The sequence below is a fragment of the Rhinatrema bivittatum genome, chromosome 18, assembly GCF_901001135.1.
Source record: "Rhinatrema bivittatum chromosome 18, aRhiBiv1.1, whole genome shotgun sequence".
NCBI lineage: Eukaryota > Metazoa > Chordata > Amphibia > Gymnophiona > Rhinatrematidae > Rhinatrema > Rhinatrema bivittatum.
Window position 1 is genome coordinate 50,791,261 of NC_042632.1, and position 27,905 is coordinate 50,819,165.

Here is a 27,905-nt window from a genome sequence, read left to right on the forward strand (position 1 = left end):
AAAATGATAAAGGGGATGGAACCTCTTCAGCCTTTCCCCTAGGAGGAAAGGCTGAAGAGGTTAGGGCTGTTCAGCTGGGAGAAGAGACGGCTGAGGGGGGGGGGGTATGATAGAGGTCTTTAAGATCATGAGAGGTCTTGAACGAGTACATGTGAATCTGTTATTTACACTTTCGAATAATAGAAGGACTAGGGGGCATAAGTTAGCAAGTAGCACATTTAAGACTAATCTGAGAAAATTCTTTTTCACTCAATGCACAATTAAGCTCTGGAATTTGTTGCCCGAGGATGTGGTTAGTGCAGTTAGTGTAGCTGGGTTCAAAAAGTTTAGGATACGTTCTTGGAGGAGAAGTTCATTAACTGCTATTAATCAAGTTTACTTAGGGAATAGCCACTGCTATTAATTGCATCAGTAGCATGGGTTCTTCTTAGTGTTTGGGTAATTGCCAGGTTCTTGTGGCCTGGTTTGGCTTCTGTTGGAAACAGGATGCTGGGCTTGATGGACTTTTGGTCTGACCCAGTATGGCAATTTCTTATGTTCTTATGTTCTTAAACAAATAGTTCTTTAGAACTAGAATTAGCAGATTCGACAGCTTTTGAAAACATTTTGTTTTCTGCCTTAATTTCAGATTATTATTGATGAGTTCCCTTTCTCAAATTACTTTTACATTCTTGGTACTGTTTACCCCACAGCTGCTCAGCAGCGTTGCTTACCTGTAACAGGTGTTCTCCTAGGACAGTAGGATGATAATCCTCACAGGTGGGTGACATCATCAGATGGAGCCCGGCACTAGAAGCTTTGACTGGCACACTGAGTATGCCCAGCATGCCACTATCCATGTGTCTACGCGGGGTCCCTCTTCAGTCTCTTAATACAGAATTATGAAGAAATAAAATAAACCAGGCGAAAACCCAACTCCGCGGGGTGGCGGGCAGGTTTTCTAACATCCTGCTGTCCTAGGAGAATACCTGTTACGGGTAAGCAACTCTGCTTTCTCCTAGGACAAGTGGGTGAATCCCTAGTTACAGGCTGTCCCCGAAACAAGTTTCTAGAAACTTTGACAAAAATTTTCCATGATGGGTTCCATTTGATGATGTCATCCACTTGTGAGGACTACCATCCTGCTCGTCCTAGGAGAACAGCCAGTGAACTTGCTTCTTCTACCCCCACCTGGACAGGAGTTTCAGCAGAGCTATATTAAATAGCATTTCAACAGCCCCCTCATATCACCTATCCACTAAAGTGGATACTGACAGTATGGAACCTACTGATATCTACTTCTTCATAGCCTCATTTTTAAAGATAAATGCTACTTCACTACTTCTGCCCTCCACTAATTTTGTCAAAATTGAAGTGCTCCACCACCTTTACCTCTTGCATTATGTCCCGTATTCCACTGAAAACTAGACTGATCCGTAGTTCCCCCCTCGTCAGTCACATGAACGACTGCAGCATGAAGCTGTCATTTAAGGTAGCTAGCATGTCCTGAAATGATATTTACTCAATCAATATTCGGGCAACTGAAATCTCCCATTACTGTGTTGATAATTTTATTTGACTGTTTAATCTCCATTAGCCTTTTACAGTCTTTTTCCTCATCCTAGCCAGATGTGTGGAAGTATATCCCCATTACTATACTTGATATTGTTCCTGGGCTATCTCAAAAACTTCTGAGAGATGTGATGCAATTCGGGGCCACAGATGCTGCCAAAATGAAGCTTCAAAAATATCTGATTCCATGCTTTGAAGGTTTTGAGATTTAATAACGTTCTCCACCTCTTCAGTTTTAATTGCTGCATTAAGTCTATGGAGTGCCCTTCATATATTTGAAGTAAAATGTTAAGAAGAATGAATCTCTATTAAAGTAATCACTATAAATTTCTTGTATACAACTCTAGATAAAGTCATTAAAAGGCCAATTTGAATTTACAAGTTTGATTGGAAATCTCTAGACATGCTTTGAATGGACAATTTAACCATGGTTTGACATAGGGTGTTCACAAGCCTTGCCAGCATTCTACCTGCCTTATTACCATATTTATATAACTGAAGATGCTGTTGAAGTCACTATATGTTTGCTGTGATAATGCATTCAATTTCATTCTTTTAGACTCCATTATTTCTTTGGTATTGTTCTTTCTTGATCCCAAATATATAAGACCCTAAACTTTTTTTTTTGTAAATTTGAGAACAGCTTCACTGTTTACTTTGTTTCTTGTAACCATGCAAGATATTACATCTCTATTTAGCACTGCATTAGCTGTTTTCCAAGATTATTACTGGGTCTATTTCTAAACTGAAATTATCTTCTTTAAACCTGTCCCATCTTTGTGTTAAAAATTATTTAAATTAGAATCTGGAAACAATACCGACTGGCAAACCAACTGTGTTGGATTTTAAGTTAGGATTATCAGGGATGGGTAAACTAAGTCCTCAGGTAAGTAAAACATTTAACACGTGTATAGAAATGGGAGAAAAAGGGCAACATCTAGAAAGCTATGTATACTAACAGCATGGGAAATAAAGTCCTGGATCTAGAGGCGAATTTGAATGCACTGGCTATAATGGAAAACAGGTTACCCCGGTTCTGCATTTCCATCCTCTTGCTACTACTAGAGATCCTGCATTCACCACATGCTTTTTTGAATTCCATTACCATTTGTCTACACTACCTCTTTTGGGAGATAAAGCCAAAATGGCCCCTTTTGGTCTTCATCGGTTGTCAATTACTGTATTATTGTATAAATGATATTTAAGGGCCAGCATGGTTCGATAAAATTATAGCACAAAATTATTTCATCTTAGAGCAGCTTCCATTGCTTTCTTCAAGGACCTACGTTTTGGTCATAACAACCCACCATACAATAAAGTGACTTCAAAAAGCCACAACAGGACATACAATTTTCCAAAGATTTAATACTAAAAATGTTGACGATCTCTATTTAAAATCATTGAAAAACTACTAGGGCATTGTCCTGTAGTATTAATTTTCTTAGATCAATGATCTAAATAGATCCAGATTCACAGTTTGGAAAGTCTTTATCTAGAAGATTGATCTCTTCAAGTCTTTGAAGGCGACGTCAGGCTATGCAGCTTGGCTATGGCCCCTGAGAAATAGAAAATAATCAAAAAAGACCTTAAATCAGAACCTACATCAATAATTGCTAGATAGTATCTATATGTTGGGACAAGCTCCCAATGTGAATCCAAAGATAGAGGTTTGCAGTATTCAAATGGCAACCATCTTCACAAAGGATCCCTTGCTTTACTTATAAATAGCCATCTACTGAAATAGCCACTAATAATACCATGACCGAGTTCCTGTACAGGTCAGCATGCAAAAAAACCTGAATTCCTACACTGGGATCAACAGAACAGAAAACCAGTTAAAGCGCATACCAAAGGTAGTGCATGGAGGCAAGATTAGCCTCGCTCCTATGCCTTCCTCCCAGCCCCCCCATTGGCAAACGTTCAACAGCATTGGCAGAAAGTTGCATTGGTACTAGAAACTACCACTGTTCCTCCAATTTCCCCAGAGGTCATAGGGAAAGCAATGTAACTGTCCAGTGGGAGCCAGAAGCAGTGGAAGCAGTGGCTACTGCTCACACACTGGTCTCAGGTCCTCTTACTGAGGTGCAGTATGCGCTGTCGCACATGTGCACAAACACATATACAGACAGATGGACACAGTCCTCAACAGGTGCTCTCGCTATAACAAAATACATCAAAAAATGCATTGCATAAAATGCAAAAAAACAAAAAACCCAGCTCAAAAAGAAAATTCAATCTTCTCCACAATATCAATATTTGTAGAAATGTATTGCATGTAACAAAGTACTAAATAGTTTCTTCCCATCCTTTAACGTGGCTAGTCCAGGTCATTTCAAGTTTGCTTTCCTATGAAGTTTTCTTTTTATAATCCTCTTCCCATTTGCCATCACTGGGTTATGTTTCCACTCACATCTGAACAGTCCCTTCTTTAGTTAAGATTTATCAAAGAAACAGAGAACATGACTGCAGATAAAGAACATATGGGTCTATCCAGTCTCCCCATCCACATCTCCTTAACTTTTCTAGCCCCTTCCTCTCCCTAAGAGATCATCTGTGATTGATCTAACAACAAATAAAAGTAAAGCATCCTGTCTTCAAAAAGCAGTTTTAGCTACATTTGTACAGAATATAAAATCATGAATTCAAGGTTTCTTTTTTTTTTTTATAGTCTACCTGCAGTTCTCTTGCAAACAGCCATGCAGACAATATAAAGTTACACACAGAAAATGGGACAATTTCAAATAAAGATGCAGTGGAATGTCAATGTGGTAGCATGGAGCCTGAGGATTTCTTATTTGCCTGCAAACTTCCAAGTCAAAACAGAAGGCTCCAAATCAACATAACATTGTTAGCAGAGACCAGAACTGGAGACACAAATCTATTTGAAGCGGTCAGATTTTTTTTTTTTTTTCTTTTTAGCCCACACAGCTCAAGCACTGCAGTTTGAATCTACACCCAATAGATTTAATTGGTACCCTTGACAGAAGATGGAAAGAACCCATTGATCGAGATTATACTGGGCCACCGATTCACGAAGAACCGCAGCCTGCCCCCAATGTCCCAGGTACGGGCGACTGGCCAACATTCCCTATGACCCAGTCAAAACCCTGTTCCTGGAGTTGACTGAGGCGCTGGCTGGGGCTCGGGGGCTCTCTGCTGCCTGAGATGGCCGCAGGAGCCCTGATGGTGTTGACAGGAGCAAGGGGATGGAAGAAAGACTTCCTTGGCCCCTGTCTCGCTGGCCTCCTGGAAGAGGATGATAGGTGGGGAGTGCTGGCGGAGAGTTGTTGGAGGGTTTCATGGTGGTCCCGAAGCTGGGCCACAGCATCCCTCGCCCTAGCTCCAAAGAAATTCTCCCCAGTACACAGCACGTTGGCGAGTCATTCCTGTACCTCTGGGCAGAGATCCATGGCCCACAGCCATCCATTCAGTGGGCGCTGATTCCTGCTACAGAGACTCTCGATGCCATCTCAAAAACATCACAGGTCGCTCAGACTTCGTGTTTTCCGCACTTCAGGTCCTTATGCACTAGCGACATAAGGGTATCCTGCTGCTGCTCAGCCATCTCCTGCACCTGCTTCCAGATGTCCGAGTACTGGCTCATGTAGAGCTGGGTAGGCAACTTTGCAGGCAATGAGCATGGCGCTTTGAAATACTTTCCTCCCAAGAGTGTCCAACGCTCTATGATTCTTCCCCAGGGGCGCTCTGGAGCAAGTCAGAGAGTGCTTGGCCTTTTTGAGGGCGGATCTGACCACAGACTGATGGGACACCTGACGCTTATTGAATCCGGAAGCCTTCTGGACAAGGTAGACCCTATTTGCCTTCTTATTAACGGGAGACAATGTGAGGAGGTGTTCCCATATCCTCAGCAGCAACTCCTTAAGGATCTTGTGCACTGGGACTGCCACAATCTCCTCCTTAGGAGACTCCACAAACTGGAGGATCTCAAGCATTTTGTGCCAGGCAACATCCTCTATTAACTGAAACAGGATGGCTTCTGCCATCAACCTCACAAAACCTGCAAAGGTCAAGTGCTCCGGCGGAGGATTTCCTTCACTCCTCAGGAGACCGTCAGAGCCCTCAGAGGATTCTGAAGCATCATCCCCCCCCCCCAGTGGTCATAAGGTTCCTCATCCTCACTGTAGGCTACAGGGGATGAGGCCCTAGATGCTTGGCCTTCCATCTAGAGGTGCAGGTACCGGTAATATTGGATAGGGGACTGCAGGCCTCGGCATCTCTACTGGTCTAAGTGGAGCTTCCTCCTTGGAACAACTGGCAATGACCATCGTATCGGTAGGGGGGAGGTTTCGGCCAGGCATTGATGCCGTCCCGGGAACTGATGCCAGCTGGGTCAGCTGGGTCAGTAATGCACAGATGAGCACACTGAGCTTCTCTAGCAGCGGTACGAGGACGGGTAGCACTGGGTCTGATGCCATCAGTGCCAAATGACCAAAGCCCTGCAGCGCCCATTCCACCGCCAGCTGGATTCGCTGCTCCAGCTCCTCCTCAAATGTTGCCGATGGGAGGAAGGAGAGGTGGCCAGATCTTCTTCGGACCTGTGAGGTGGATCGGTGACTGGCATCGTGGACCCCTGACACCGATGGAGGACTGGCTCTCCTCTCAGTGAGATCACTTTGGGGGCATTGCGGCATGAGCCAGTGCTTCCCCATGCCCTGCACCTTGCATCGACAGGGAGCAGTGCCGATGCTTCTTCGGCTTCCCTGGATGTTCAGCCCAATCCTTCCCCCGATGCTGAGGCCAATTATGAAGAACCACACATTCTCGACAGTGGTCTGGTTTCCGGTGCCCCTATCTGCCGATGTGACTACATCTATGAATAGAATCAACTTCTGAGTTTATTAAATACAAACAAGGAAGCCTGTGATGTTATCCAACTGATTAAGCTGACTAAGAATTAGCCATTTTACAGTCTGTCCAGCCCCTGAAGCAGCCTTTGTTGGGCGAAACTCAGGCCTAGAGTCGGGCAACTAATAAAGAATCTTTCGAAGGACCTCCGGCTACCTTTTTTGTTCCTATCTGCCGATGGCCCCATCAACGTCCATGGCGCGGTGTCCATCGGTGCGGCTCACAGGTCCATCGATGCCGATGGCTCAGACTTTTTCAACATGAAGAACTGCTCCATCTTGTCGAGTCGAAGCCAACGACCCTTCGGGATCATCTGGGCGCATTAAGCGGCAACCCCGGACGTCATGCGATGCCCCCAGGCAGGACACATCTCTCTCATGTGGATCAGTGATGGACATGGTCCTCAGGTACCGGGGGCACTGCCCAAAACAAGATGTGGCCATGTCGAGGTGAAGCAAAAAGAGGCACAAACCAAAACAATGGTGCGGCGATAGCTGGTGAGCACCGAGGCACCGCTAGGAATTGATCATGAAAGGAAACTTACCAGACCTGCCGAAAACCTTGACTAGTAACATTACAAGGTGCAGTGAGAGGGACCCGGTGATGGAACCACGAGAGAAAAACTGCAAAAACGTGAGAAAAAGGAAGTTTTCCAGAAGGTTAAAAGCACCCAAAAGTGAGCTCACTCACACTGTGAGGCTTACAGCTCCGCAGAAAGAGAGAGATTGGAAAGGGCCCCCACGTGGACGGGTGGTATAGGGCATGCTGGGCAAGCATCAGTGTGCCTAGTCACATTTCTAGAAACTCTTGACATAAGTTTTCCTGCATCGGGATGCCATCTGATGTCTTCACCCATATGGGAGGACTACCATCCTGCTTGTTCTCTGAGAAAAATAAAGAAAAGTTTAAAAGAAAAAAAAAAAGCATAACAAAAAATTAAGTGCATGGAAGATTACCAATTGGCTGCATCAATGTTTTATAAAACACCTCCAGTTACCAAGAAGCTGATGAATAAAATGTATCGATACACCTCTGGTTTATAAAGACACCTCTAATTGCCAACTAACTGGTATATTACTCTGTATACAATATTGCCTCTTTATTGAATAAAGTAGCTAAGGCCTTGAGTCAAAAACCTACATGTTAACAGCAATATTTTGAATCAATGATAAGTCTGCAGCTTGAGTTAAATACACACAAAAACAGATTTAAAACATGCAGGAGAGTGACTAATCCCATACAACTTTATCTATCAATGAATTTGAAAATAACTAGAATCAGTTTGAACTCAATATATTAATCCAGTAAAGATGTCACATCTTGTAGAGTTGAGGACCCCAAGAACAAGAAACCACACACTGTACCACAAAGCATCTCACCGGAAAGTTGGAAAGGCAGAAGCAGATATTGTTAGCAGGACCATCTATGCACATCCTGATTTTTCTCCTCTCTCTCAGAGCCTACAAACAACTCTCCACATTTAAAAAAATGTTTTTGAATTAGCACAAGTTTGAAATTTGTAAGCAATAATACTAATCATATTTCAACCTTAGCTATTGGCTATTCATTCATCTTGTGCTAGAGCTTGCAAAATAAAAAACATTTTGGAAAGCTAGTTTTGGCGGTTGTTGACGAGTACACTAACAAATTCAAATATTGCTATCAAGAGTTTGCAGGGAAAAGGTGATGTCCAGGAGAAGAAAGATGGAGGTTGGGGGAAAGCAGATTATTATTTAGTAGCTAAGAAACTGACTTGGGGAGAGCTGCTAAAAAATAATAATAATAATGTAAGTAGAATGATCAATATTTTATTTAGCTTTGGCTTGCGTCCCAATACATTTCCTATGGCAAAATTCCAAATTTTGCACTCCTCCTGCACCTCCTAAATTTGAAAACAAAGTCTAATGTCCCTTCATTCTCACCAATGACCTAGTTCCATATCAAGTTTGGTTGAAAAAGGGTCCAACCGTTCAAAGTTATAAGGGGAGGAACACATGGCCAAAGGTAAAAGCCGATAAACTTTTCACATTTCCTTCCCCTGGCTGATCCGCATTTAAGTGACTTTGTAGGAAGAGCTTCTTTCCTTTGTGCAATGGAAATGATCAACGGGGGCATTTTGTAGCAACTGAATATGCAGAAAGATATTAAGGAAACCAGTCTCTTTAGGAAAAAGAGAATGCTGAGACTTTCTGAAATGTATTTTTAACTAAATTGGTTACTCTAAAATCCTAAATAGAATTGGCCAAGTTTTAGAAATGTATACGCAAAGAGGACAGGGAACTGTGACATGATCTGTGGCGGTATACGATTCTTACTGTATTTTTTTTTTTTTCGGATTTTCATTAGAGAAACTTAGCAGAATAAGCACCACAGGCTAAGACACTAAAGATATTTTTATTTAACTCATTTAAAATTGAAATTCCATCATGGTACAGCTCAGAAGACAGCTGCCAAAGATTTTATGCAAAAGCTATGTTCTAGAAGGATAAGCTCTTCTTTTAAAATACAGAGCATCAGCTCTTGAGGAATTCCTGGTCATCTGTTACTGATACAAACCAAACAAATTGCTCAGAGCCCTATCCATAAAAAACTACAGGCTTGAACAAGGTATCTAAGGCTCAAGTAAACCTCAAATTGGTCAGACTAGTTGACTGTTAGATACTAAGAGCCACCCAAGAGAATATCCCACACAACACCACAATTTCCCAGGACTGCCAATCTCAGCTCAAGACACCATAAAGGTTCCAACGTTTTTCTGAAGCACCTCAACATGACTATTCCAAGCCAAGGAACCAACAGATTTCCAGCTCAAATCTGGGAATCAACTACTGACCCAAAGTAGATGATCTGGCAGGAAAGTGCTATCTAATCAGTCTGGTTTCTCATTCTCTCTGATGGAAGCTTTTTTTTTTTTTTTTATTATGAGGCAGGTTGATTTCCTTTGCAAAATGTCAGCATCCATTTTGTCATTAAGATTTGTTGTTGTTTTTTTTTAATTAGATTATAAAATGTAATAAACCTTGGTATAACAGTCATTTACAAAACAAAAGGCAGGAGAAAGTGAAAGGCACTAAGGATTTTGTGTAAATGTATACAAATGTATCATCCATCCCTATCTTATAGGCCCGCCTCACTCTATTTACATTATTCTAAAAGGAAGAAAGCATTGTAAACTAAGTCACCTTTCAACAGGAACAACTCTTGATGCATATGTTCATACACAAGTCATTGTACGCCCATAGCTTAAGGCCATTAAACCTCTCAAATTAACAAGACTGAAACAAGAAAACACCCAGATTTCCTCTGCAGCTTCTTAAACTCACCAAGTGTTGCTAAAGTGTAACTGCACAGAAACACGTCCTGACAGGTATTACCACAGATTTCATGGAGACTGGATAGAAGATTGGTAAAGAAGCCCAAAGGAGTGTTACAGCCAAGTCCTATGAGGCCACTGCTCATTTCACCCACAGCCCTGGAGTTTAATTTCAATCCTCTTCAATTGAGAAGACTGAGTCAGCATTTTAATTTAAGACTTACTAAAACTGTCTGGTTTTCATATAATAGTACAAGCAATGCACAATAAACAGAAAAACCTCATTTAAACCAAACTTTCAATAAGCCATGTAAGAGATCAAAAATAAAATGTCAATTTATAAGGGCATGAATACAGTTTTAAGCATTTGACAATTTCTATGCACCCCAACAAAAAAAAAAAAAAAGTACTAAATGTACATTTGATACACCATCTTTTTGTGATCATTTGTATGCCCATTGCACGTTTATTGCAGTACAAGCAATGTACACAAATATCCATGAGGATTCCTATAACAGTTCAAGACATATTCTATTCTATCTTAAAACTGATTTTATAACCTATTTGTCATGTACTAGTTCAGTGGTGGCCAACCCCAGTCTTTGAGCGCCACAAACAGGCCTGGTTTTAAGGATAGCCACAATGAATATGTATGAGAGAGATGTGCATGCCCTCCCTCCAATCTCATGCATATTTATTATGGATATCCTAAAAACCAGGCCTGTTTGTGGCTCTCAAGCCCCAGAGTTGGCAACCCCTGAACTAGTTCAACAGCAGCCTCTGTGCTATCTGACATATACACAAGGCTCATCCTCAGTCCTGAAAGTCACATAGGTCTAAATGAGGCATCCTCACATATTCCAAATGATGATTCAACAAAACAGAACGAATCCTTATTGGCTAAGAATAAAGGGGACCTCAAATTTGGCTCTTTTAAGATCAGGTCAGCACAGTAACAAACCGTTAAAGACCACAGCGAAATGCAGTAAACCAGTGGCCTCATTTTGTCAAAACAGACATTTCAAAAAGTAGTCTCAGGTTTTTACACTTATGTAAAAATATCTCGGCACACACAAATCACTGAACAGCAAGCTGAAAGGAGGCATTTCACCATGCACTTACACACAAAAGGAGACATACTTTTAAGATCAAGCCTTTTTACCTTTCCTGACAGTCTTGCCTGCTTGCCACATGACACACTGACTGGTTTATGTAAAGTAATATCCCAACTGGAACTTTCCTGCAGAGAGGACTTAAACTGTTTTACTTTAACGCATCATTGACCATTTTTGGCAGTGATGTGGGACTTAGGACTGAGTTTAGCTCCCTCCCAGTTCAGTACTAAAATTACAGTACATACAAAGTTGAACAGAACTTGCACTTGCCCTCCGATAGTTGGGTGAAACTAGTCCTTGTCAGTAAAATTAAACACTAAAACTGCAAAGTGGGGAGTTGCCAAAAGGGGGAAGGTTTCACCTTCAAAACATCATCATTTAGCCGGGTATATCCGATTAAAAATAACACACAAGCCTCTACTGATTATCTTGAGGGGGGAGGAGAGGATGGAATAGAAACAAATTACTTTCAGCAGAAATGATCAGAAAAAGGAGATTATGAACAAAACGTATCTCCCCACCCCCCAAAAAAAGAAAATCAAGACCAAAACAACTTCAGTTCCTCTGCTCCAAGGAAAACAGTTATGCAATCAGCTCCGGGGGCAAACCCCGATGCGTTTCCTTGTCAGCTGAGCTGAAGGCCTCGTCGGTCCATAAACGCACATTTCCAAAAAAGTCCAATCTGAAGTGCGCCCCAGACCTGCTCAGTGCCCCCAAACCCAGAAAAATGAAGGAACAAAGCACTGACGTCAATTACTCTCCGCAGCTGAAGTCCAGCAGGCCCGAGGTGCAAGAGGCGAAACCGGGGAAGGAGCCGAGCCGAGCCGAGCCCGAGCAAGGCTGACTCAGCCCCTTCACTTTAAAAGGAGCCGATGTCAGAGGAGGAGGGGGGGGGACCCTCCCAGCCCCGGCCGAGCCTCCCTCCCTGTCATCACCCAGCAAAGGATCCGCCGGGCCCGGGAACTTCCACTGGGAGAGGACGAGAAACAGCCGCGCGAGCGCCGCAGCCGGGCGAGCGCCGGGCTCCGCTGAGCGCATCAGCACGAAACAATGCGGCCCGGGGAGGCCTTCCCCCTCACCTGCGGCCCAGCCGGCCCCTTTGTCCGAGCCGGCGGCGGGGCTCGCTCCGTCCGGGAGGCGCAGGGCAGGCTGCGAGAACCCCGGCCCTCCCCCTTTCCGACGGCGGCGGCGGCGGCTCCTCAGTCCCCTCCCCCCTCCCTACCTCAGCGTAGCGCTCCAGGGCCGCCCGCCGCTCACGTGACCCGCCGCCGGATGCGCCCGCCCACCAGGGCCGAGGCTTGCCCGTCACGTGACGGAGAGACGGCCGCCGACGGAGGAGGGCGGCTGGCGGCTTCGGCGCGCCCCCAGGCGGCGGGCCGGGGGAGTGCGCGGAGGGAGGCCGGGCGGTAATAACCCCCCAAAGGAAGGGTAAACACAACCATACAAAAAGGAGTCATTAAAATCGTCGGGGGGGGGGGTGACGAGGTGGACGTGTCAAGGCCTAAAAGAAGCTTTCATCCTGCCCGCACGGTGCCCACCCTCGCTGAAGCACGAGGGCTCATGATGGAGCTGGGCAGGGTGCAGAGAGCTGCGCTCATGCACGCCCTCCTAGCAGGGGCCATGGCTCCAGCACAGTGCGCCCTTATTATTAGATCTGATACAGCGCCCTTCTGTGTCTAGGGCTGGCATGATTTAGCCGCCCCCCAAATTGTGATGCCCCTAGGCGACTGCTTAGTTTGCCTAATGGAAGAACCCACCCTGGCTATAGGCCATGGTGATCCGCCACTGTAGTACATGACACACACCACAGAATTGAATGTAAAATCTAAGAGGAAGAGAATCCATTACTTGGATCCCTGAAAAAAAAAAAAAAAGGAAACAATTGTGTTGGGGTTTTTTTTGTTTTTTTTAATGAACATAAAGGGCTGGATTTTCAAAGCTCTATGCGAGCCAGGCCTATTTTATAAAGGCCCGGGACGCGTTCAAGTCCCAGGGCTTTTGAAAAAGGAGCAGGACGGGGCCAGAGGCCTCCACCACAGCGCCCATTTGCCGCTGTGCCAGGGGATCGCGTGCCGGCAGGGATCACGTGCCCGGAGGCAGGCGCAGAAGGTAAAATCAAATTTTTTTTTGGGGGGGGGGGGGGGTTTAGGATAAGGCTGGGGGGGGAATAGGTTAGGGGAAGGGAATGGGTGAAGGCCGCGTGCACCAACCCCTGATTTTATAACATGCGCACACCTGCACGTGCATGTTATAAAATCGGGCATCCGTGTGTGCGTGCCAGGTAGCGCGCGCACGTGTACACCTGCGCACTTCTTTGAAAATCTACCCCAAAGAGAACAGAGGCAAACCGTCTGCAAATAGTGAGGAGAGCGGAGCTACAAAATTAATGTTATATATAACAGTATCAATGAATGCTAAATGTAATATAAGGTACAACAAAATAAATACAAACAAAAAACTATTTTAACTGCTTGATAAAAATTAAAAAGCAAGAGAGCAGAAGTACAAAATTAATTTTATATACAGTAGATAAATATCTAATGAATAGAAACACTACGGCAGAAAAAGACCATATGACCCATCCAGTCTGCCCATCCGACCAATTCATTTACCATTATAATTCCCATCACTTCCTTTGAGATCCCCTGTATTTGTCCCATGCTTTCTTGACTTCAGATACTGTCCTTGTCTCCACCACCTCCACGAGGAGGCTGCTCTACATATCCACCACCCTTTCTGTAAAGAAATATTTCCTAAGATTACTCTTGAGTCTACCCCCTTTCAAGCTTGCTTATTACGGCGGTTACTACCCCAAACCAATTAGCTGGATACTTCACTTAGATGCAGCTCCAACACTGCTATCTAGATGGCGGGGGTGGAAGGAAAATAGAACCAAAAAAATTATTTAAAGGGACAAGAGTAACAGAAAAGTATGGGAAAAAAAAGTGTAAAACCTTGCTGGGCAGACTGGATGGATCATTTGGTCTTCTGCCGTCATTTCTATGTTTCGATGTTTCTATGATCCCTCATTCTAGAGCCTCCTTTTCATTGAAAAAAAGCTCACCTCCTGTGCATGGAAACTTTGAGATATTTGAATGTCTCTATTATATTTCCCCATCTCGCCTTTCCTCTAGGATGAACATGTTTAGATCTTTAGGTTTGTTCCCATATGCTTTAGAATGAAGACCACTGCCCATTTTAGTACTCACCCTCTGGACCGACTCCATCCTGTTTATATCGTTTTGAAGGCACGGGCTCCAGAACTGTACACAATATTCCAAGTGAGGTCTCACCAGGGACCTACGCAGGGATTAGCAATCTCGCCTCCCTTTTCCTAGCCTTTTGCAGCCTTGCATCGTTCTGGCTTTTACCATCACTTTATCCACCTGTTTGGCCACCTTAAGATCATCAGACACAATTATCCCCAGATCTCTCCCTTCCTTTGTGCTCAGAAGAATTTTACCTCCAATGCTGTACCTTCCCCTTCGGTTTTTGCATCCTAAATGCAGTACCCTGCATTTTTTATCATTAAATCTTAGCTGCCAGACCTTTGACCATTCCTCGAGCTTAGCTAGATCCCTCCTCATGTTTTCCACTCCTTCCTGGCTGTCCACCCTTTTTCAGATTTTGGTATCATCGGCAAAAAGACAAACCTTTCCCGACAAGCCTTCCATTATGTCGCTGACAAAATTGTTAAAAAGAACTGGTCCAAGGACCAATCTCTGAGGCTCACTTAGTAACATGCCCCTCCTCAGAGGAAACTCCATTTACCACTACCCTTTGTCACCTCCCACTCAGCCAGTCAGTCACTCTAGGATGCATATTAAGGGTACACAATTTATTTATAAGTCTTCTGTGCAGAACTGTGTCAAAGGCCTTGCTGAAATCCAAGACCACTGCATCTAGCGCTCTCCCTTGATCCAACTCTCTGGTCACCCAATCAAAGAAACGGACCAGATTCACCTGACAAGATTTATCTCTGGTAAAACCCTGCTGCCTTGGGTCTTGCAATCCATTGCCTTCTAGAAAGTGCGCTCTCCTCTGTTTTAGCAGCAATTCCATTAGTTTGCTCACCACAGAGGTCAGACTAACCGGCCTGTAGTACCCAGCGTCCTCCTTACTTCCACTTTTATAAATAGGAACCACATCTGCCTGTCTCCAGTCCTTCAGAACTATTCCAGCATTGAAGGAGCTGCTAGGACATCTCTAAATTCCCTTAGTGCCCTTGGATGTATTCCATCTGGCCCCATTGACTTTTCTACTTTCAGTTGAGTTGGCTCCTCACAAACACACTGTTCTGAAAATTGATTGAGGTTTACCTCACTTCTGTTCTTATTTGTGTTTGTTTTATGTGGTCCTGCTCCAGGCCCTTTCACCGTGAACACTGAACAGAAATATTTGTTAAGCAATTTTACTTTTTCCTCATCAATCTCTACATTTATTTTTTTAAAAACATTTGTTACCTGCCTATATCAGATCTACCGTGAGACCACCTTTGAGGCTCACAATGCCACTTTTGCACTTCCTTCTATCATAAACATATCTAAAAAAAAGTCTTGTATTTGCTATTTTTAATTCTATTTTAATTTTTGCCAGCTTCTCTTAGTTTCCCAGCTTCTCTTAGTTTATCCAGATATTGTTGCCAGTCTTCTTCTTGTAGTTTATGAATGCTAACTTTTTCTCCTTTACTGTTACCAATTGACAGAACAATTCTTGCAAGGAATCCAGGATATTCCTGCTTCTAGAAGATACTGCAGTAGGGATGTCCCAGGCAACATGTGGGAGTGGAGGGGTAGCCCAGTGGTTAGAGGAGCAGGCTATGAATCAAGAGATCAGGGTTCAAATCCTGCTGTCGCTCCTTACAAACTTAGGCCTGCATTCATTGCAGAATGATGATGAAGTGATAACATTTTAGGACAATTAAGAGCTGAGGCCAAAAGAGATATATGGAGAGGGGATGTGCCAAAATAGCCAAGGAGCACCAGGAAAGGCGGCTTTGGAATAGCCACAGCAATTGGAGGAGGTCATGTGCGTGACTTCACCCCCAAGCTGACAAGTGAGGGGTCGAGGATGCTCACCCCTATTCATCCCCACCCACAGGGCTGCCATATTTTGAAAATGAAACAAAAACAAACCATTTAGTTTTGTTTTAAATGAAAGGGGAAATTTGGTTTCAATGAAAGCACACAGATAGGAATTGAGAAAGAAAATAAATGTTCAGCGAGACCCCAAGAAACAACCTGCTATGAAATGCAGCACCGATGGGGCAGGAGTGACTGGATCCAGTATGGAATATGTGGTGCGAGGAGAAACTGGAGGGTTGACGTGCAAAACCTTGGCTGGAGAGGCCTTTGCTTTAATTTTGTCAGGTTTCTTTGAGTAAGTTTACTTTCCAAGAGCATGCACTAAAACAAAACACCTTCCCCAAATGAAGGAAAATGAGAATTTCCTGCATGAACACACTCAGCCCCGGACTGGACAGGCACATCCCTCTTCAGACTGAAGGGCTGGATATGTTATACCAATCCCGGCTTTACAATCTGACCCATCTCAGGCACAGGGCCACAGTAGTGTTGAGAGCTTTGTGTCTTTGCAGGTTTTACTTTGAGAAGTTATAAACAGAAATCTCTTATGTAGAGAGCGAGAGATAAAGATAGATACTGGATCAAAGGCCCATCACCAAGGATGGGATTTAAAGGTTCAACCACGGCTCGCCCATCTCCGCAACCTTACCAACCTGGCTGCCTGTCCCCCTCCAAGCAAGCAGCCTCTCGAGGCCGCCAACCTATCTCACTACCCTGGAGCCACCACATTCCCGCAGCCGGGCAGAGGAGGACAGTTAGTGTGAGGAAAGGCGCTTCTAGGAGTGTGCGGAGAGGATGCCTGTGGCCAATGCGTAAGCAAACCATCCACGCCAGCACGGGTGGGGCACATGTGCACCTTCAGCCAGCAACTTGAAAGGCAAGCACCAAGCTACATTTATGGAAGCGCTACAGACAGAAAATGGATTTTATTCTATGGGATATGGAATGGGTGCTCTGGGGATGGGGAAATACCTATAGTACCTGAACGTAATCTGCTCTGAAGTGCCTGAAAAGCAGAATATGAATCAAATAAATAAATAGCCAACCATGTGCAGCCGAGGCTGGGAATACTGCAGCAGAAACATTCACAGCCCCTGGGGAGGGACATTTGGTGGCCACAGCTAGAGCCCAGGAAAGCAGGGTTTTGGAAGAAGCTCTGGTGCAGTTCCTGGCCATGGACTGGTGCTGCGGTGTCGGGCCTAAGTGAGTTAGGAAGGGATAGAAACAGGGGGGAAGTGCCTACAGATGAAAATAAAGGCTCATCGGACCAGATCCCAGGCCTGGTTTCAACTGAGCTGGAAACCCAAAAGCAGAAATCAACTGCTAGGTCAAAAAAATAAAAAACCCATCCATGCCTCTCCCCCATCCATGATTTTTTTTTTTACCCAACCCTACCACCTCCCTCTAATTGATGCCAAATACGCTCCAAGTCTTTTCCACCATTGGCCTTTGCCACCGTTTCAGTGAAGAATTATTTTCTTTGAGCCTCCCTCTTCTTGGGTCACTAGTCTGAGCAGGGCAGATTGCCGAGAACATGTTAAAGATGTCTCTTTCTCCCTTCTACTCCCAAACTTGATGTTACATCTTTTTGTACTTCTCTCCTCTTCCATCCTGTAGTCAGTGGAAATACCCACTAGTGCCCTGGATGCTGCTGGGCACACGCGGCTTCTGCTCCTCCGACCCCTTTGAGAAGCAGAGGGAAGTGGGGGCAATGACGCGGGGGGGGGGGGGGGGGGTTCTAGCAGTGTCAGACTGTGAGACGCAGGGCAAAAGATGGAGAGTGGACTGCTTAGCAAAAATGGTAACTGCTAGGATCCCACCAGAAAGGAAAAACAAGCAGGCATTTAGCTGCAATCTCCTGCACATCCGTCCCCTATAGCCCAGTAATTATAACTGCATCTGGGATACAAGAGACGAAACGTAGCACCTACGGGAAAATGCTACGTATACAGGTAAAATACAGGAACGTTTCTGATCCACTCTGAATATGGAAACTGTTCTTGGAAGCAGGCACTTGAGACAATATTCTGTTTATTTGCAGACCTATGTAAAACATAAAAATGGATATATAGACTTTTCATTTTCCACATACATCTCTTTACACATTTAGGAGTATAGGTTGTATTCAAAAGTAATTCTACACATTACATTTTCATAAAAATATAAAAAATAGCTTAACATTAATTGGTTTTAAAATGTTTACTTCATTCAGCTTAAGTCTGGATATTTTTTTTCTAAATCTGGTTTCCTCTGAATACAGGCAATAAGAAAGTTAAGAGGAGTTTGTACTACAGAATTCACATGGTACTGCCACATGTTTTCAGCTCCTCACAAAAGCAAAACTTGCCCAGCACTTTAGTTCAGATTTTAGGTTAGCTCTTTCCTGTGCTAGATTTGAATCCCAAAAGTGGGATTAAGTTCCCACACAACCGCGGCAGAAACAGGACCAAGCTCGCGTGGTAAGGTGCTCAAACTCCAACCATCCGCGTCTCCTACAAATGGAAAAAGTATCCTTCTGCCGAGCAATTTTATTTTTGGAAGTAGGCTGCAACAAAGCTCATAGCTTTAAACAAAGAACAAAATGAATATTTTCCAGATCAACTTGTGTGTCTTGTGTTTCTGTCTCCTCTGCTGTAGCATTCTAAGCTCATGGGCACATCGATTGTGTGTGCAAGGCAAAATGATGACATTTTGATCCCAATGTTTGGTTTTTTTTTTGGCTCTCCCTGTCTAATGAAATACTGAATGCACGCAAAGGCCAGGAGCTAAAACTCATGCAATACTATTCTCGGGTTCTCCCTTTTCCCATCTCATCTCCACACACAGGATGAATCTGTATGTGACAAATATCACAAGGGCAGCAGGAAGCAAAAACCAAAAAGGAACATCTTAAAAGATTAAACTCTGCACTATACAAATAGCATATTTACATCCAAGCTAACCATAAAACTACATCCAATGGCATTTAAAACTTAAACTGAAATTCTCAGGCTCAAGAGATGGAAACTACAAATGAAATAGTACATTTCAGCAATTAAAAGGTCAACAACTGCTACAGGTAGCCTGAGTAATACAGCCCTGCGACGGTAACAGTAGGTCAGTAATATGGAGCAAGCAGTAATCAGAAACACCAGTTTCCCCAGTAAAAGGAAACAAAAATTATAAATGCTGTTTCAGTATCCAACATACAACACAATTTTTTTAAAAAGAAACAGTTTGTATAACACCGCTGGCATTGCTGAGTTTCAGCGCAGAACCACATGAAAGTTAAATGCCACGTTTTAACTTTTTCTTTTTTAACTAAATGAAAGTTTAATTTTAATATAAACTCATAACCAGTCATGTTTGCCACTGTTAAACTTATACACACATTCTTGTAATTGTGCAAACCATCTAGGTGTTTTTAACAGGTAACCTTTTTGCTTTAAGTTTGCAGATCCTCCTGCAGAATCCATCCATATTTTCTAGCCCTGTAGTTTTCAGACCGAATTTGAAAAAAAAAAATATATATATATTTTTTTTTATTTCTTCTTCCGTTTCTTTGGCGGCTCGTCCTCCGAGCTGCTGTCACTACTGGTGCTGGAGGAGCTCGAATCTGAATCCAAGTCTGATGAAGAGGAAGAGCTACTCGAGGAGGGTGAGGATGAAGAGGTAGAGGAGTCGTCTTCATCGCTCTCGCTGTCCTCGGACGAGGACGAGCTAGAGGAATTCTCGCTCTCTGATGAAGATTCGCTGCCCGAGCTGGCACTGCTGCTGCTGCTGCTGTCACTGCTGGAGCTGGTCACGCTCTTGGACCTGTCAAAGAGCAGACAGATCAAGTGGATAAGCGCGAGAAAAAGAAACTTGTTTTCTTATATTTAACACTAGTGAATCAATTAATTTGTATATAAAAACAAAAAAACTCATGCACAGATTCAAAGCAATTCCATGAAAGAGGTTTTGGGCTGGAGCAATGGCTGAGCTGTGTGGTGCCATGCAGAAAACCTAGGTTTCCTCCATAGGCATGGCTCCGGCCCCAGTGGATCACAGGCATCATATGATGATTATACGGTTCAGTGTATACAAAGGAGGTTCCAGAGGAAGCCAAAATCCATGGCCTCTTACCAAGGGCCACTGCCACAATGGCCAGACTCCAGAGGGAAAGAGGAGGTGGGGGGAAACCTTTGGTAATTGTGAAAACAGGCCCCTTAGTTTCATGCTGACAATTCAGTTTAAGCTCATCCTAAGCCTCCTTTCCCAACTAACCTAACAACGGAAAAGTACTCCAGAAAGGCAAAGGTGAAGCTGGGGACCTTGTGCCCTCCCCACTCCATTAGCATCACTTGATTTTTGGAGGTTTAGCACACTTTTCCTCAAATTTTATCCAAGAACATGGACCAACCATAAAAAAAAAACAGTTTTAATGTGTGCCAGCCCTGTGGTTCAATGGCAGTTGCTGGGTATTGCTATGCAGAAGAGCTGGATTAGGTTCCCAGGCAAAGCTTCAGCATCCCAAGCCAGCCGGGGGATGCTGTGATTACAGTCAACATTCCCTGTAAGCTGGGTGCTCGTACACAGGTCATGAAATAAGCAAAACACAGCGGCTTTTCAAAGAACACTCTGCACAAAATTGTCCACTGGAAGTTTTTTTTGCACACACGGCCCAGAAAACAATTAAGAGAGATCATTGATCAGAGCAGCCTGTCACTGTACAGCAGACTTAGGGTTCACATGAACCACGTTCCAGAGAACTATTTCAATGAATGGGTTTTCCTTTTCACATCTCTATAAATGTCTTTAATGTTTACAATAGGCAATGAATCAAGCTGATGCAGCAGCAATTCGAGCTCCCTCGCCCCACATACCTTTTCTTCTTTGTCTTCCTTTCCACAGTACTTTCAGCAATACTAGTAAATATTAAAAAAAAAAAAAGGACATTCAATGACTACATAGAAATCTGTGCAATCTGTGTTATCGATAGAAATCTTAGTTGGGTATACAATAGATCTTAGTTAGAATAACAGGCCTTATACAAGGATCCTGAAGAATTTTCTAACCTGGAAAACATGCGTCCTAAACTTCTGTGTTTAAAGAATCAAGTCTAGTGTACTCCAGTCAAAATATAAAACTAAATAAAATAAATAACCACCACCTGGCTCATGAAACTAACATCTGGCAGAGGAATATACTTTGTCGGTTTGTACTATAGCCGTAATGTTTATCAACCCAGAAATTGTTGCAAAAGCTTTGCCACCAAGATCTTAAAACAGCAGTAATTCTTCTTTTCCCACTTGTGTTAAAATTGACTTTGAAAAATGCTCAAAACATTTAGCTGCAAATGTATTCCCTGCTGAGATTTTCTTTTGAAGGTTTGCATTACTGCTGATTTTATTTTTATTTTTCAGCCCTGCATTCACTATTTTGCATCAAGTGTACCGCTAAAGGAAAAAAAGTGAGGAACGATCCAAATATAACATTTTTTAATAAATGCCTGGACAAACACATATAGATGAAAGAGTTCAATGCATTTCTCTTGTCCTCTGCACCTACAGTGTTCTTCCTATGTCTAGTAAGAGAACATGCTAGGCACAGGGCATCCTTAAATCATGTTTGCTACAAACTGAAAAAGGATAAAGACCATTATACATGCACCCTGTTTCTTACAAACTTCCTCCAATCACTTGTTACTTGCCAGTGGCAAAGGCAGGACCCAGACCTAAATACACTTCTTTGCAGGAATAAGCATGTCAGTTTTTGTATTTTGTTCTCAAGAAACAGCAAAAAAATAATACTGCATGCCACACCTTGTGCCCAGACACTGGATAAGAACTAAGAATTGCCGTGCTGGGTCAGACTAAGGTCCATCCTGCCCAACCTCCTATCTCAGACAGTGGCCAATCCAGGTCGCATGTACCTGACAAATCCCAGAAAATAGATTTAATTCACGTTTCCCATGCCCAGGGATAGCAATAGCTTTCTTTAGTCTATCTGGCTAATAACTTGTTATGGACTTTTCCCTCAGGGATCTTGCCTAAGCCTCTTTTAACCCAAGCTATGCTCGTCGCCTTCATAACGTCCCTCTGGCAGCAGATTCCTCAGCTTGATAGTGCACCGAATGAAAAAGCATTGGTTGTTAGTTTCATGGAGTGTCCCCTTGCTTTAGTATTATTTAAAGGGGTAAATAACCAGCTTTTATTTACCCGTTTCACCCCACTCATGATTTTACAAATGTCTTTCATGTACCCTTCTCAGCCATCTCTTTTCCAAGCTGAAGAGTCCTAGCCTGCGAGGCCTCTCATCATAGGAGAGATGTTCCATCCCATTTATCTTTTTTTGTCACCCTCCTCTGCACATTTGCTGCTATATCTTTCTTGAGATAGAGTGACCAGAACCGCACACAGTACTCAACATGCAACGGCACCATGGCTCAATACAGAGGCAATATATTCTTTTCTACTTTATTCTCCATTCCTAACATTCTATATGCTTTTTGGACTGCCACCAAACACTGAGCTGAGAATTTCAACGTATTGACCAGAAGGACATCAAAATTCTTTTCCTAGTGACTCCTAATACAGAATCCAGCATCATATACCATCATTGGGATTCTCTCTCTCTGTGCATCACTTTGCACTTTTCCACATTAAATTTCATCTGCCATTCTGATGCCCAGTTTCCTAGACTCACAAGGTTCTTCTGCAGTTCCTTGCAATCCACTGCTGTTTTAACAATTTTGAATAATGTTTTGGATCATCTCATTATTCATTCTCTTTTCCAGATCATTTATAAATGTGTTAAACATACAGGTCCCAGAAGTGATTCCATAAATGGCCTCTCTCCATTTGAAGAACTAACCATTTAGTCCTACCCTCTGTTTCTGGCCTTTTAACCAATCCACAATAGAACACTGTCTCCTATCCCCATAATTTTGGTAATTTACTGAGGAGTATCTCATGAAGGACTATATTTAATACAATATGTAGTCCGCAAATCTAGCACAGCTCACAGCTTAATATTCATAAAATGTTTTCTGAAAATCCAAGTAAGCTACATCAGCCAGCTCACCTTTATCTAAATGTGTTAAAAAAATTCTAAAAGATTGGTAAGACAAGATTTCCCCTTGCTAAAACCATGTTGATTCTTCTCAATTAAGCCATGTCTATCTATACAGCCAGTGATTTTGTTTTAAAGAATGGTTTCTACCATTTATCCTGGCACTAAAGTCAGGTTCACTGATCTATAGCTTTCCAGATCACCCTGGAGCCCTTTTTAAAAATCAGTATCACAATGACCACCTTCCAGTCTTCACCAGCCATGGATGTTTTAAATGATAAGTTACAGATTACTAGTAACAGGTTAGCAATTTCATGTTTTAGTTCTTTTAGAACTCTGGGGTGGATGCCATTCAGTTTGTCAATCTAATCTATTATATCTTATTATGTCATGGATATTTGTTTTAGTTGCTTGGAACCTCCATCATTAAACATGTTCCGATGAGAGACTGATCCAGTCAATACCGAGGTAATTGAAATCTCCCATTATTATTGTTACCAAATGTATTTGCTTTTTTTAAATTTCAGCTAGCATTTCACAGTCTGGCTGGTAGTATAATCCACTGCTATACTCTTGTCACCCATGGAGTTTCTATCCATAAAGATTCTACAGTGCATTTTGTTTCCTGCTTGACGCTCTGCCATCTTTTACATATAATACCGCCTCTCCACTGACTCGTTGCTGGTCTTCTATCTGCATTTTAATTTTATTGAGTTGCTAAAGTTTTAAAAGCTGATTAAGGGGCAAGTATCTCTCTCAATTCTTAAATTGAGAGATATACCTTATTATTTATTTGGCATCTTAAATCTAAGGTTTTTAAATGGATAACTAGGTGACTTATGTTACTTTGTGAATGACCAGCAGCAACACTAAAATGAATCAATCATTAATATCAGGGTTCATTGTATGTTATTCTGAACCACTAACTGACTCTTCTTTTGAAGATTTTCCTTCTACCTAGGGGGCGGGGTTGTTATATTGATAACAAAAAAAAGTGAGTGGGTGTGGGTAGAAATCAAACTAGTGACTCCTTGCCCAGAAGTCAGTACTATCACCTTTTCAAATCAAGTACATTTTATATTTAATAAAATTTCTTGTTCGCTCAACACAATGAAGGCCTGAGCAACATAAACTTTGCAAACTCACAATTCTTATGCTTACAAATGCTAACCTTCACTAACTCAAAAAAAGTCAATCCAAAGTCTATTCACCCTAAACATACACAAGTCTTACTTGCAAATATTAAATCAAAAATAACCCAATAGTATAAGAATCGACAATTCACAACATATAAATCTCACTCACCACAAATAGTGGATAGACACGAACAAATAACTGTTTGAATGGCTATCATACAGCATGGAGTAGGCACTCATAATATGTGCTTCAAACTCCCAATATTGTGCTTAACATTATGTAATCATCAGCCATTCATCTCAAGTGTACAACTTTCTACCTAAGAATTTTCTTGAAGATATTTTTATAGTATTGCATTAAAAATTCCACAAATGCTTTAAAGGTTGAAAAAGCTGCTCTTATCTGACTGCTGGAGATGCTGGGAATCTCCTACAGGATGAAAACCCGTGTGCCTGATAACCATGTTTTATGAAAAAAGTGTCTTAACCTGACATTGCAATGTTTCAGAAGGCCAGTTTCCTTCCTTCTTCAGGGAATGTGCAGATCACACAGGCATTCACACTATAAAAATATCTTCAAAGAAATTCTTAGGTAGAAAGTTGTTCACTTGAGATGAATGTTAAGCACATATTATAAGTGCCTACCCTGTGCTGTATGCGTCATTCAAACAGTTATTTGTTTGTGTGGACCAGCTATTTGTGGTGAGATTTATATGTGGTTCCTTGCAAATACTAGCATTAAAATCTAAAATACCTCATGCACAGCCAGTAATAGCTTGAAACTAATAATGATGGGTTTTGGGTTTCTTTTAAAGATTTTAAGCTTTCTTTCCCAGCAAGTCCAACTCACCACCAGCAGCTGAAAGTTCTGCAGTCAGCACTCTTTCTGGATTAAAAAAAAGTTGAGTCTTTCTTTTGTTCAGAGAGAGGTAGTAATTTGCCTGCAGTATCCAAGTGGGATTTCAACCCTGGCTTCTCTGGTTTAAACTCATTACTCTAACCACTAGACTACTCCTCCATTCCATTGATAGCAGAAAAGGGCACCTTTGTATTGGTTTCATTTCTCCACTCCTGTCATTTCACCTGCCTTACCTTTGTTGCAACATTAACCTGGTTTCGTTTTCTTTTAATGTTTTCTTCAATTCTGTTGTCCTTGAAGGCCTGTGCAGGTATTTTCTTTTTCCTGTACACTCATAGGTCCAGTGTCCAAATTCCAGACACTTTTGACATCTTGTATGCTGCTTATTTGCTTCCCTACCAAAAACAGAAACTTTAAAGTGAAAAGGTTCAGGCATTATTATTTATTTAAATTCTGCTTTTCAGCACTTCAAAGTGGATTACATTCAGGTACTGTAGGTATTTCCCTGTCCCAGGGGGGCTCACAATCTGTTTGTACCTAGGGCAACAGAGGATAAAGTTACTTGCCCAAGGTCACAAGGAGTAGCAGTGGGATTTGAACCCTGGTTTCCCTGATTCATAGCCCGCTACTCTAACCATGTTAACCAATCAATAACTGGTTCAACTCCATAGGCTGCAGCCACTTTTTCTCTGATTACATAGAAAAATGTGGAACCTATACACACTAAGTATAGCTTTATGGTAGTAATTTTAAATAAGACTTGTATATTATTTCTGACTGTATATTAAGAAGCATGGTTTATATCAATACTAAAAATAACACATTGATATTCAGACTGGTTATACAAAATATACATATTTCACTAGATGCACTGTATATCACTATCCAATCACAATTATGATAAAAAAAAGTATATATAAATACAAGTTTAACACAAACTACATGGTTTTTACTATGCTACCTGAAAGTGCCTGAGGAAACTCATATTAGGATTCATTTTCATTACTGCAGGACTGAAAAAGAACAAAAGGAGCTAGATCATTCCCTTTTGTTTTTGCAAAATTAATTCTAAAAGGTAAATAGATTCAGCCTAAAAGGAAATAATTTGCTAAAATGAGAAACACCCTGATACTTAAAAGATTCACTAAAATATTCTCAGTTCTGAAACTACACCTGTTCATAATTACTTCTTCAAGGGCAACCAATTCTGTCAATGCCCTGAAAAACAAAACAGCAACTGTACCTGGAATGAAGCTATTCGGGAAACGATCAAAACAGAGCAGCACAATGCCATGAAAATCGGGCCATAAGAAGATGTATTTACGGTAATTTATATTCCACCTATTGCCAGAACACCTGTTTTAAGTGGATTGTAATATACTAATGAACAAGGATAAATTAGTTACAGGGCATATGGAATTATAATGTATAAGTTACACACACTTTGATTTGAGAACCTACAAGGAGAACATATATTGATAAAAACACAGAAGCCAGAAGGAGAACTCGACATTTTTTTCAAACGATGCCCGAATCTAGAACCAGAACCACCGACTGGGTACTGCCGGAGCGGCAGTCGGCTGTGGACGGGCTCAGGGGCAAAAAGTCTTAGGCCGACCCTGCCTGAATCTGCCGGTGACCGCGATTTCCTCGGAGGCATTTTAGGACTTCTAGGAGCCCGGGTGCACTGGTCTGAAAGGAGAAAATAGTCTCGAATAATGAAACAATATTATTTCCCCCGAGTCTGACAGCTTCCTCCAAAGCTCGCAGTAGCTATAACCTTGTACTTTAATACATAATAATAATTACATTTAGTCAACTGCTGACAGCTAAAAAAAAAAATAAATAAATCCCTACGGATCTTGTCCAAGTCGGAGGAGGGGGGGGGGGGGTTAATAAACCACTGATTTATTATGTTGGAACAAATGGAAGCCTCATCTGCCCGCCTTCTCCGCGTTACCGAGCGTAAACCGAATCCCTCTCCTTTATTAAAAATAGCCCCCTGACGTATCACCTCTTACATTTGCCTGCGAATTATCAGTCGGTGCATGGGAGTCGCCATCTTAGACTTGACCGGAAACGGCTCAGCGACCCGCTGCATGCTGGGAAAGCGAGCGTGGCCCGCGAGCCCCGCGCTACGCTCGTCCGCCTGTGCGCGCCGCCGTCGTTGGACGTCTTGGGCGACGCGCAATCGAGGAAGCCGAACCGGGCACGTGTCGCGGGTTCTTGCAGCGGCGCAGTCACCGGAGGCCCGCAGAACGCGTTGCGTTTTCTTCGGTCCGGTCTGCCCGGTCTTACCTGCTGCTAATCAGCCGAGCCGGAGGGAGTCCTGCTGCCGGCAGTGGGAGGAAGAGGCAGACGCTGAGCTCGCTGTGCTCCTGCAATCTGCCCCCCAACCCTCTCTGAAGGTAGGGGAGGGCAAGGAAAAGGAAACATGGAAAAGAACTTGTTCCTCTTGACCTGTCGTTTCCCAGCTTTGCTTCCATTTCCATCCTGCTCGGTGCAGCTCATCAGCAAAGCCCTCCCTCCAATACCGTAGCCTCGGGTGGCTCAGGCCCCCACCCCTAGTAACAGCTTCATGTGCCATCTAAATCGGCCCTTAAAGGTGCAGCAGTTAGAGCGCCTGGATAATTTGAAGGGCTTGAGCCCCACTGCTCTTGAGCTAGACCTGTATTGTTCAAGTTTGAGGCAATCAAAGTCTTTGTTTACTTTTGGCAGGTAATTATCCCCACCGCCCCTTTTTTTCCTCAGCCTCTTGAAAGCTGAGGGAGATCTGAGCTGAAGACTTAAACCTATTTACGTAATTTCTTTTTTGCAGCCTGAGATGTATAAAGTAACTTCCTTAACCAGAGAGGGAGAAACAGCAAAAGCAAGGCAATTGAATAGACCTAGGTTTCTTAACTCATGAACCATAAAATGATAACTGTCATCTTCTGATCACCCAGCAAC

The 27,905-nt window shown here is 42.8% G+C and overlaps 2 protein-coding genes across 4 annotated transcripts in view; both read right to left on the reverse strand.

Annotated features, from left to right (window-relative positions):
* The window catches only part of AFF4 (AF4/FMR2 family member 4), a 77,450-nt gene extending 65,392 nt beyond the window's left edge, over positions 1-12,058 (reverse strand). For both annotated transcript variants that reach the window (XM_029583257.1, XM_029583256.1), the window contains exon 1: positions 11,925-12,058. The gene's annotated coding sequence lies outside the window, so the exon portion shown is untranslated. The remainder of the gene's footprint in view (positions 1-11,924) is intronic.
* A 5,884-nt stretch (positions 12,059-17,942) lies between these two features.
* ZCCHC10 (zinc finger CCHC-type containing 10) lies at positions 17,943-27,566 on the reverse strand. 2 transcript variants are annotated; one of them, XM_029583676.1, is made up of 4 exons: positions 27,255-27,566; positions 25,190-25,351; positions 20,774-20,815; positions 17,943-19,724 (listed from the first exon to the last, which is right to left on the reverse strand). In XM_029583676.1, exons 1-4 carry the CDS (start codon positions 27,446-27,448, stop codon positions 19,451-19,453), a joined length of 672 nt encoding a protein of 223 aa, XP_029439536.1. In that variant the 5' UTR covers positions 27,449-27,566; the 3' UTR covers positions 17,943-19,450. The 2 variants fall into 2 exon arrangements, with proteins under 2 accessions (XP_029439536.1, XP_029439537.1); XM_029583677.1 differs by lacking the exon at positions 27,255-27,566 and adding an exon at positions 26,978-27,181.
* Between the last annotated feature and the right edge of the window lie 339 nt (positions 27,567-27,905).

Coding starts and splice junctions, on each gene's coding strand:
- ZCCHC10 (XM_029583676.1), bottom strand. CDS start 27,448: ATGGAAATGGAAGCAAAGCTGGGAAACGACAGGTCAAGAGGAACAAGT. Junction 25,352..27,254: donor GCTCGGCTGATTAGCAGCAG/GTAAGACCGGGC, acceptor TGTTTTTGGTAG/GGAAGCAAATAAGCAGCATA. Junction 19,725..20,773: donor AGGAAGACAAAGAAGAAAAG/GTATGTGGGGCG, acceptor GCTCTTTGACAG/GTCCAAGAGCGTGACCAGCT.